Source organism: Pinus tabuliformis, chromosome 6, assembly GCF_031772625.1.
Source record: "Pinus tabuliformis cultivar Carrire ecotype Pingquan chromosome 6, CPIR1, whole genome shotgun sequence".
NCBI lineage: Eukaryota > Viridiplantae > Streptophyta > Pinopsida > Pinales > Pinaceae > Pinus > Pinus tabuliformis.
The window spans coordinates 1,193,753,664-1,193,765,753 of record NC_142292.1 but is presented as its reverse complement, the minus strand read 5'-3'; the positions used below and the strand labels follow the sequence as shown (position 1 = coordinate 1,193,765,753).

Sequence of the window (12,090 nt, the reverse complement as noted above, 5' to 3'; positions counted from 1 at the left end):
GAAAGGGAATGCATATTGTCATCAATGACAAAGGGGGAGATTGTTAATCAAGGTTGTCATTGATGTTGCCATTGATACCCATTGATCATAATGCTCATAGTGATGAAAGTTTGATATATGATGATATGATAAGATGGAGGACCCAAGTGGATTGAATATGAATAGATATATATATATATATATATATATATATATATATATATAGAAGCAATAGACCCAAGGAAGAAAGCCATCAGGGAAGCCATTGGAAGTCAAGAACAAGAGCCATCAAAGAAGAGCTATCAGAAGTCAAGGAAGAGCCATCAGAAGTCAAAGAAGAGCTATCAGAAGCCATCAAAGAATAGCCATCAGAAATCCACAGGAAAGCTAAGCCAAGAGTAAGAGTCGAAAGGAAGAAAACAACGGAGGAGCATTACAGACCCGATGGTTATGTTACAATACACATTTATTGAAATATCGCATCCACCGCATCACGAGTCTTTAAGCCTTGTTACACTAAAATCCTCGATTGCAATATGAGTTGCGGACTCGATGGTCCCATTATAACACACCCTAATTAATATCGCATCCGCCGTATCAGAACCTTCACAAGTTATGAAGGGTTGTCACGTTAAAATTCTGATTGCGATATAATATGCTATTAATTTTAGGTATGTTCTATGCTTAGAGAAATTTATTTCAATTTTCACAGTTAGCTCAATACCTTTTCCAGATTAGCAATCACAACAACATTAAAGTAAACTGCACATAAACATAAATCGCATAAGACAAGCCAAGACAAGAGAACACAAGATGTGGCGCTAGCCAGGGACAAACCCCAATGTGGGGAACCCTTGATCAATTCTTCTTATATGTTCTTCAATAGTTCAACAGAGAGAGAGAGAGAGAGTACGTTTACAATAGAAGTCAACACTTTGACTTATCTAGATAAGAGCATAGATCATCTCTAAGAAGATGATACATGAGATCAGTTGAAGACCTACTACTTCAACTGATTCTCCAAGGTGACTCCTTCACCTATCATTGTGCTGCATTTCGTCATCATGTTGCACCTCACCGTGCTGCACCCATCATCACTATGCTGCATCTCATCATGCTTCATTAATCATGACTGTACCCATCACTATACTGCATTATGTGCCATTGCTGCACCATGTTGCCATACTGACCTATGTGCTGGCTGCATCTTGCTTTCTTGTTGTCCCTAGCTTGCTTGTTGTCCCTAGCATGCTTGTTGTTGCATGCTAGCTATCCCTTGCATGCTAGTTGTAACATTGCATGCTTGGTGTATTTGCTGCTAAGTACCATACAACTGTCCCAATGTTAGTTAGTTGTCCCTTGCATGTTGCTCTCCTTTGGAGACAGATGCTCAGGCTGTTCCGGAAATTTCGGTTGTTCCCGATAGTTCCGGCAATTTCGGCTATTCCCGGCCAAGGATAATTTTAGGGGCGAATGTTCGCTCTTTGGCGAAATTAAGGGGTTTTAAATTTTTAGTGGGCGAATATTTTGTATCATAGTACATTTTTACAAATCACCTCAAATAGCCCACTTTATTTTAAGGGAGAGGGTAAAAAAGGTAAATTTAGCCCTTGAAATTAGGACTTACAAACTTCCATTCGCCCATTTTCAAGAATAGGTTTTATTTAAGTGAATCCATTCGCCCATTTTCAAGAATAGGTTTTATTTAAGTGAATCCTATGGGCCAAATACCATATTTATAAAAGAGGTATGGTAAATTAATAAAAATATAAATAAATGAGAGGTATGGTAAATAAATAAAACATTTTTTATATTTACTCCATAAGTCACCTTATATACATGTAAGGGTGTAAACAAATAAAAATATAAGTAAAGTGGAGGTATGGTAAATAAATAAAATGTCTTTTTATACTTACTCAAAAGGTATGGTAAATAAATAAAAATATAAATAAACTAGACGTATCGTAAATAAATAAAACCTCTTTTTATATTTAGTCCATAACCCTTGTTCTATTTATGAAGGCTCAAGAAAGAGGTTTTATTTAAGTGAATCCTATGGGCCAAATACCATATTTGTAAAAGAGGTATGGTAAATTAATAAAAATATAAATAAACGAGAGGTATGGTAAACAAATAAAACATTTTTTTATATTTGCTCCATAAGTCACCTTATATTTACGAACACTCAAAAAATGGGTTATATTTAGGTGAAACCTATGGCCAAAATACTATGGGACAAATGCCGTGGACTAGATTGTTATTAATACCATGCAAAAAACCATTATTAACCCTAATATTAGAATTAATAAAAATAAAAATGGCACATGGTATTGACCCATGGTATTCACCAAAATGGCACATGGTATTGACCCATGGTATTCACCTGGAATGTAGCCTATTTAAATGAGAGAATTAAACCAGCATGTAGCCTATGCTAAGATTCACTAGGAATTTACAAAGTTTTATTATTTAGTGAAAGACTCGCCAAGATCTTACAAGATTTTATAATTGAGTAAAATATTCGCCATGCCTGGTGAGAGATTCGCCAAAAAATTATATATACATATTATATTATTGATAAAACCGCCTTCCATTTTTCCTATATACCATGGAGATTCGCCCATTTATTATATTTATAAATTTAGGGGGGGTTCTTAAAATTTTCCCTGTTCCCGGCAGTTCCGAATTTTCTCGACAGTTCTAGCAGTTCCGACTTTTGCCCTTTGCATCATCTTTCCCGACTGTTCTGGCTATTCCCAACAGTTCTGACTTCTACCCTCTGTTTTAGCTTTCCCGGCTATTCCGATAGTTTCGGCAATTCCGGTTATTCTTGGTAGTTCCAATAGTTCTAGCTTTTTCCGGCAGTTCTGACAGTTCCCGACAGTTCTGGAAATTCTGGCTATTCCCAGCAGTTTGGCAGTTCTGGCAATTCCGGCTATTCTCGGCAGTTCGTGCAATTCCGGCAGTTTCGGCTTTTCCCGATAGTTCCGATAGTTCCTGGGAGTTCCGCCTTTTCCCGGTAGTTCCAACAGTTCCGGCTTTTCCCTGCAGTTCCGGGAGTTCCGGAAATTCTAGCTATTCCCAGCAGTTCTAGCAATTCCGGCAGTCCAGGCAGTTCCGACAATTCCGGCAGTTCCGGTTTCTGCCCTTTGGATTAGGGCAACGTTATCCCTTAGGATCTCTCCTCCTACTAAAACCCAAAGACAAGTTGAGAGGAAGAGATCCCAAGTGTGTTGAAATGACTTGAAGGCCACCTTTATTTATACTAAAACATTGAGCACAAGTGGGGTTTATTTGGTTGCTGGCCGAGCTTGACGAATTGTCCCATAACACAAATAAATTCATATCTCCATGAATACTTATCGGAATCGGATGATCTTTAGATCAATTCTACACCTCTCGATGAGAGGGATCCAAGAAAAATATCAACTTCCATTAATAAGATGACCCACATGGAGTTTGGCCCTAGTTGCCAATTTTAACATATGCGGAGTCGAACAGTGTATGGTAACAACCCTAATGTAATATCGCATCTGCCTATCGGAACTTTCATATTGCAAGTCATAAAGGGATGGTACATTCAAATCCTCCGATTGTTATAGTATTGCGGACCCACTGCACCATTGTGACATGATTTAATGTAATATCACATCCACAGTATCACAAGTTTCAAAGGAATGACGCGTAAAATCTCCAATTGCAATAAGGTTGTGGACTCGATGATTTATCAAAATAGGTTTAATATAATATCGCATCCGCTCCATCAAAAGTAGGGGCATCGACAATGTAATATCGGAAGACAGAACATTTGCACACTTGTAAAACCTCCAATTTTTAATGAAAGTTGTGATTGCGGGATTAAAGGAATGACGTGGCATGTGAGACCTCCAATATGGGTATAACCTCTACTATGTGATTTCCGTAAATACCAAAGTTTATGTTATAATTGATGAATATTAAAAAAATGCCCCTCCGATATATTTTCTTAATATGCAACCTCATAAGTCGGTATCTCCTCCCAATAAATGTGTCTTTTGGTTATTGGTGAGAGTTGTATAAATACAAGTTAAAACACTTCACTTCAAGTAGGCGAATGTGGGATCTATCATAGAGAAGAAGTGACAGTTCACAACTCGTGAACTTGAACGAACAGAGAAGAAGGAAACCGAAGGTTGAGCGGAAAAGAAGGAAGCCGAAGGTCGAGCGGGGACAGAAGGAAGTTGAAGGTGGAGCAGGAAAACAAATTCTTCTAACTGGGTTAATCTTTGAAAGGCTCGAACCTATAATGAATTAATCCATAGAAGTGCAGACCGTGACAATCACTCCTCTGAAGCAGTCACTTCTGAAGCAGTCACTCCTGAAGCTGTTACTCCCGAAGCAGTCACTCCCGAAGCTATTACTCCCAAAGCAGTCACTCCTGAAGCAATTACCACGACAGTAAGAACAGAGGCTTGAAACATAGAATTGTTTTGTGGAGACATTGAGGCTTAGCGCAATCTATTAAATATATCTTGTTGAAAAGCTTCAACAAATCTTGGAGACATTATTGAATATCATGATGCATTGTTGAAATCATCATGAGGTAACTTTGTAGACTCAATTTAGGTAACATGAAGAACAATGGAGACTCCTTCATGTGAAGACACAATTGTCATTGATAATGTCACGTGGAGATGTGTAGGATAAATATTACAATGAAGTTGAAGATTGACAAGGCTCGGTGAAGAAGACCTAGGGAGCCGTGAAGTACAGCCAAACATACCTTGACAAAGTAAAGCTATAGGGTTGGAGCCGTTGGGGTTGGTGCCTTAGAATTAACAATGTTGGTGCTTTGAAGGATAGGGTTGGAGCCCTAGAGGATTAGAGTCCTCAAGAATCCAACTTAGTGCTTGTATCAGAGAAGGGTTGGAGCCCTAGAGGCTGGTGCCTCAAAGTGACAAGGTTGGAGCCTTGGGAAGTCGAAGTTGGTGCTTGGAAAAATATAGGTTGGAGCCTCGAAGATTGAATATTGGTGTCTTCATTTAGGGTTGGAGCCCTTCACAAGTATTGTACTTATTTATTAATATTAATAAAAGTATTTATTCTTATTGTTCATTTTGTGTTCTAATTATAAGTGATCTAACTGGTAAAAGTAACAATTGAAAAGGAACACTAATTCACCCCCCTTCTCAGTATTTCCAATAATTGGTTTCAGAGCAAGTACCTTCACTCAAAGCCTAACAGCTTGAAGGTTGATCATTAGAACACAAATGGTGAAGCCAAGGAAGAAAGTCTCCAATCCTCATAAAAATGTGTCTCCCTCAACCACTGAAATTAAAGTCAATCAATTTGTGAAGACTCCATTATTCAATGGAAACTTTGATATATGGGAAGCAAGAATGAGGAATTTCTTAAAGACTCAAGGTATTGAATTCTGGAAATCAGTGATTGCTGATAACATGCTGGATGGAGAATCCAAGGAGTACAATGCAAAAGAAATAAAGGCAATCTTGAATGGACTACAAGATTCTATAAAGAAAAATTTAGGAAAGTGTTTGTCAGCAAAGGGTATATGGGACAAACTTCATGACCTTCACTCAAAAGGAGCATTGACCATGACCACTAGTCAAGGAGATGAAGAAAATGAAAAATATTTTGAAGATATCCTCACTAAAATTATGGCTACCATGGAAGAGATTATCAGTTTAAAAAAGGAAAACGGGGAACTTAATAAGAAAGCACTAGCTGGTGACCAAGACCAAACAAGGAATGGAGTTGACCTTGTCAAGCTTCAAGTACAAGAAAGGAATGAAGAGCTTGCCAAGCTTAAGAAGGAATTTCAACAAAACAAAAGAAAGCATCATGAAGAAGTCATATCCATGACAAATCAAAGGATAAGGTAAAGATACGGGAAAATACCTTGTCAAGCCACCTTGAGCAAAGGCACAAAAGATTGAACAAACTTGAAGCAGAGATTGGTGAATACAAGGAAGAGGTCACCTCTCTTAAATCTCAACTAGAAGAAGCAAGAGAGCTAGTACAAGGAGTTGAGAAGACAATGGAAGCATTTTCAATCATAGAAGGACAGGTCGATGAAGAAAAAAAGTAAAGAAACACCATGATATGTCAACTAAAAGCAAAAAATGAAGAAATCTTCAAAATGAAGTCAGATATCATCTCCCTTAAAACAGAAGAAAATTAAGCAATACGTATCAAGGAAAAGTTTGAGAAACAATTTTCTAAGAAGAATAATGATTGCGAAAGATTGGAAGAAGAGATTGTCTCCCTCGAGAAAAAGGTTGAAGGAATGGACAAAATCTTGAAGAGCTCTCAAGCCTTGGATGACATGCTCAACCATCAAAGATCTCCATTTGATAAATCAAGTCTTGGCTATACAGGTGAATCCTCAAGCAAGAATGATAATGCTTCAAACATCAAGAATGTGAGGAAGCCAAAAAGAAATGTTGATGCTCCCAGTTCCAGCAAAGGCAAGGAGAAGAGTCAAGACAACTATGGAAGAAATATTACTCCAAGAAGACTTGCAGATGGTGTCAAGAATACAAAAGACAATGAATATCATCAAAGAATCTCAAGGCAGAAAGACTTCAGAAGTACATCAAGGAAATCTCCATCTCCTAGGTACCAAAGTTTATTTCTTGGTTATTGTTATGCTTGTACAAACTTTGGACACATGGCAAAAGATTGTAGGGCATATCACAAAGATAGATATTATGGTCCCCGACAATCTCTGAGAAGCAATTTTGCAGGAAGAAATCATGAATTCTTATTCATGAACAACATAGAATGCTTCAAGTGTCATAACATTGGTCATATGGCACGTGATTGTAACTTGAATTGGGATACTACACAAGTTAGAACCATTCCAGAGAAGAAAGTCACACAAGTATGGAGAAGAAAGCAAATACAATCCAAAAATCTCCTGAACTCTCCAGCCAACAACACATGTTGTTGACTTGATAAACATATCCTTGATATTTCAAGTGTTTGATAATGGGATTCTACCAAAAAGAGACCGAGCATACAGTTAGGGGGAGCTTGTGATTCTTGATCATTATTATAGAAGCTATCTGTGAAATGGCCCTTATGTAATCCTTGATGAGCTATATTGACAATCATTCTTTGATGGATCATTTCTCAGGAACACTCCTTTGACAGAACATGATCTCTTAACTATCTAATGGATTGTTGTTGAAGATGTTTTTTTCACTTGATCACTACGCAAAAATTGGAGAAGTAGAGAAAGCTATCTAATGATAATAAGGCAAATAACTATGTTGCTGTTATTAGAGAAGTTGAATGTCTCGACTCAGGGATATGATGTGAGAACAAGTAAATTGTGGACACAAATAGAGGCAACCTTCAAACAAACATATACATTTGGGAATGGAGCTTGAATGTTTTTGTTCACTACAAAAGAAAGAGCGGTTGGAAGCATCTAACATAATTGAAGCATTGCAAAAAGTTGTCAATCAGTAGAAAGAATTTAAAAAGACAGTCACATATTGGATATCAAAATCTTCTAGTGGAGATAATTTACAGAGACTTTTACAAGACCACAAGGAAAAGATGGCTCATCAAAAGGACTATAGAAAGGAGAATGTTGTGCAGTCAAATATAGGTCGGGTTGATACTGGTCACTTAGTCTAAAATTAGCAATAGTGAGGCACAACCTCTCACCATTTCATCCAAATGCAATGATGTTGAAATGTTGGATGGCAGTGACTTAAGGAGAAGCACAGAGATACAAAGGAACTCTAATTTAAAGAAAGATAACAAGAAAGGAAATTTTAGTGGCATCTTCTCTTGATTCGTACTATGAAGACCTCTTAATTTTTGTTGGACACCTAATCCTCAATGGGTTAGTGTGGAAGTCGAATGGACAAAAGCAGTCCAAGAGACCTTGGGATCTGAAACCCAAGAGTCACATATTGTACTATAAATGTATATCTAATGTTAATAAAAAAATGTACTCACATGATTTATCTTTCCTATTCTATGTTTCCCATGTGTGTTTAAAATGGTATCAGAGCAGGCGTATTCCTGCCCTGCATAATTAATGTGAGCCATTTGTCTTATGGCCTTTATGTGCAGTCATTTCTGCCATCAATTCTGCATCTCAGGAATATTTTCTCACGAATATTTCTTCAGCTAAATGTTAGCTACTCCTGGCACTGTCCAACACTGTCCAAGCGGTTCTTCTGACATGTCTGTCTGCCATAATTTTACCTGCGCTCTCTGTCCATAAGCGTTTCATGCTCTCTCACTGATTCATAAAACGTCTCTGACTGTTCAGCTCTCTCACTCATTCATAAACGTTTCTGACATAAATGTCTCTGACCTGGAGCTGTATTGAATGCATCGAAAAAGACTGAGTGCGTTGTATACTCCGTTAGAAAACTGGTTATCAGTGTATGGCGAGTGTATTGGCATCGGTTGATGGTATTTACTTGGTTGATGGTATTTACTTATTATATGTGACTGGTGTCGAACATTGTGCAATAAAAAAAAACCGCTCCAGTGCCTGAAGCATACCACCAAACCCAGTAATCCCACTCCACTGTGTCGCTGTGTTGTTGTATGCGATACTACAAGCCTGACATAAGCCTGAATCCATCATTTCCACCCTGTCTTCTCTGCAGGTTTTTGTTCGAAAATCTTCTGGGCTTAAACAAGCAGCAGATCACGCAGTGCCTTAAAGATCCACTGAGCCTTCGTGGATTTGAAACAAATTTAAATTCGAAAGATAATGTCTCCATAACCGTTACCAAATTTATTCAGGATGCTGAGAAATGCGTGGAGTCGGACCAGGTTGCTTCGCCACGGGTTGAGATGATCCGCCAAGTTACTGGACTAGAATATGAGTTTTTACTGAGGGGGAGGCTACAAAAGTTGGAGATTCCTTTCCAGTCAGAAGAAGCCTTACGTGCTGCGGGGTTTAGTAAGATGCCGGATGTTAAATTGGAGGTTCCTATTGGTGTTTGTGGTCGCATAGTTAACTGGATTGACAGCAAAGCTTCCTTTGGGGATGAATACAACCACCGGGTCCAAGGAATTCAACAATTTCAGAGGTACGTGAACAGATTTGGTTCTGGGCTGGTTATTTATTGGTTTGGATTCGTTGATGAGCTTAATGATCATCCAGATGTTTTATTATTGGATCACTTCCCAAATGATGAAGAAATTTACTGCCTGCCAAGATTGAATGTGTCACCGCGGCCATGACAGGAAATTTGAACAGTAAATTTCCACCTCGAAGAGAATTCCCAGTGAATTGGCCTTACTCGTACATAGAGGAAAAACCGGTCAGATTCGAACCAGCCGGTTCAAACCACACTCAGCTATAGGAGTTGCATAAAATATATGGTGCCATATTGAAAATGAAAGGGGAATGTCTTTCATTGCTTTGTAATACATGTTTGGTTGGCTATTAAGGCTAAGTGAAAGGAATCTCTCTTCAGATAGGAAGTGCATCTACTCCATAAACACGTTGGGCATTTGCTTGAGGATCGAAGATGCGATGCTATAACTCAGAGTTTGAAATCTGAGTTGCGTCCAATAATTTAAAGGGTAGAGTGGTGAACGCTGCCTACTCTGCCTGAAGGGTTGCTGCCTGGAATGCGTGAGGGTGTCGAAGGAGCTCCTCTCCTCTATCTTGTTGTGGCTGGTGCATTGAAGTAGGCATTATGACTGTGACATAGATTACTTCTCCTGCACATATGGACTGTATGTTGGTATTTTAATCATCCCTGCAAAGCACCATACGTCGTTGCACAGTCACTAGACGTTGTGTATATGTTGACTGCGTTGAAAGCCTGCGACTCTGTTGAATGCTGGCGACTCCACTCCACCATGCAGCCCTCCGCCAATGGTACATACCTACTGCTCTGTGATATTTAAACAATTAAATGTGTTGGTTCAACTATTGAAGTCGTTGTTGCATTGAATGGTGTGTTAAAGTCTGGTCCCATTTCCAGGATACCATGAAATTCTTGATTAGTTATATGCATTAGACTATGGTTCTATTGTCGTTGAAGGTTGAGAGAAGCGGAGCATATCACATTCCCCATTCAAAATCGTTGTAACAAATTGGGCAACTCATGCCACTCTTTTGAAACAGACATTGTTAATTGTTGTATTGGGATTTTTCTGCGGTCATTCTATCGGTAGTTCCCTCCGGTGGCAACAGAAAGCCATATTTCATTAGTAAGCATCCAAACATTTTTTAATGGTTGTTTGGAAAAAATAAAGCAAAAATTAAGGTGGATTGAGGTTAAGAGAATTAAGAGGGTCGGAAAACACCATATATTTCTATGCTGGGTGATAATTTAGAAGTATAATTCATGTGGTGTATTGTGCGCTGTATTTGAATGCTGGACTTGTAAAACAGCATAGATTATTCCAGCAGAGAATTATATGTGCCCTATATCGGTTTGGTTTCTACATTACAAGTGATGTTTTTTATATTTGGAATATTCAACACACTGGGATTTGTCTAGTCGTGTTAGACAGCTAAGCCTCCATTTCCATTCATCAATATTGGCGACAGACGAATATACACTGGGCATTCAGATAAATCATTATCAAAAGCATGTGTTGACACCTCTTCTGGATCTGGAATCAAAACTTTGGGTCAACTTTCAGCAGAAACGCAGATAGAGCAGAAAAAGCAGTGCTACCAATTTCTGCCAGTGGTTGATGTGCATCTCTAGCCTCTTGCTCAGGTTCTTCATTGATAGACTCAAATTCCTTCTGCTCTGCAATTATTGACTCCTTATGGTATTCAGCATTCAGTGCTTTTTCTAGAAGTGATACCCTCTTTCTAATAAACTCAAGGAGCCTCTTTTGTATATCTCTTAATTGGGCAAGAAGACTCTCTGAAGATCCAGCTTGAGGCAGCTGGCTTCTCTTCTCAGTTGCCAATGTTGCTGTTGCTGCTGCCCCAGTTGTGAAACCGTATTTAAAACCCATTATAGTTTTTGTTCCTTGATTCATTTGCTGCACATTTACAAAGGATTTTTCTGTGTCTTTGTATTGTGAGTGGGCATCACTTTTACTCATTGGGTCATAGTTGTAATCAGTGTTTTAAAGGGGTGTAATTTTGATAATGAAGAATATGCCTCGAATTACTGAAATATTAGAGTTCTTAAAAACTCTGATATATTCCTCTAATCATGAAACATTCCAAATCAGCAAAGGCTCTCTCTCAGAAATTCAAACATGTCTACAATATGCACAAGAGAAGATCGATTTTTTGCAGCTTGAATCACAGCTACAGCAAGAAGAGCTACATCAAAATAGACATCATTCTGAACCTGTTTCTGTTCAGAACATTGAGACTGCAACCCATCAGAAGCAAGTCAATAAAGAAGATTTAATACCCAATAAAACAACAGTTGCAAATGCAGATGCAGAAACTCAGTCTGCACTTCCCAAGCCCATCATCAGACCTTGGGAACAGCTTGTCCACAACAAGCACAGAACTGGTCTTGGATATGACAAGGACTTGTCCTTTCATATTCCAGACTATGCCAAGCCCATTCAGTTTCAGAGTGCTGGATTCATTCATGACAGTTCAGTTGCTCCTCATGACAGTGCACCTCCAGCTGTTCCAGATTCTACTCCTCTTCCACCGCAACAACAACAACAAAAACAACAGATCGTGAAATGCCAACACTGTGACCGAGTTGGCCATTTGAAAGATCACTGTTTTGATCTTCATCCATGTAAGCACTGTCATAAAACCAGTCATTCTTCACACAGATGCTTCAGAAATAAACGTCCTGCAAGAACAAAGATTCATCTTGGATGGATCGCTTCTTGGCAATGGGCATCAACAACCAAGAAGATATTCCAAACGCATGTTAGAACTTGTTCTAGAGTATTGAACAGTCTTGCAGTTGAGTTTTCTCCATCTTCTCACCTTGTATCTGACAGGAGGGGAAATGATGGTCATCTACAAGCTTCAAAGTCACATCAAGCGAGCCTGAGCCACAACATGCCTTCAGTTGGCAACCTGGGACACTTCCTCTAGCAGAAGACTTCAGCTTCTTGCCAGTTTTGGAAGAATTCCAAGAACAAAATTGAGAACACTTCCTCTAGCAGAAAACACCA

The 12,090-nt window shown here is 38.7% G+C and overlaps 1 protein-coding gene across 1 annotated transcript; it reads left to right on the top strand.

Moving 5' to 3' along the window:
- Positions 1-8,556: 8,556 nt before the first annotated feature.
- Positions 8,557-9,422, top strand: LOC149263024 (uncharacterized). The gene has a single exon (XM_089385509.1). The coding sequence runs from the start codon at positions 8,557-8,559 to the stop codon at positions 9,199-9,201; it is 645 nt and encodes a 214-aa protein (XP_089241635.1). The 3' UTR covers positions 9,202-9,422.
- The last annotated feature ends 2,668 nt before the right edge of the window (positions 9,423-12,090 follow it).

Bases quoted from the DNA above. Each gene is read 5' to 3' on its own strand.
- LOC149263024 (XM_089385509.1), top strand. From the start codon at position 8,557: ATGCGATACTACAAGCCTGACATAAGCCTGAATCCATCATTTCCACCC.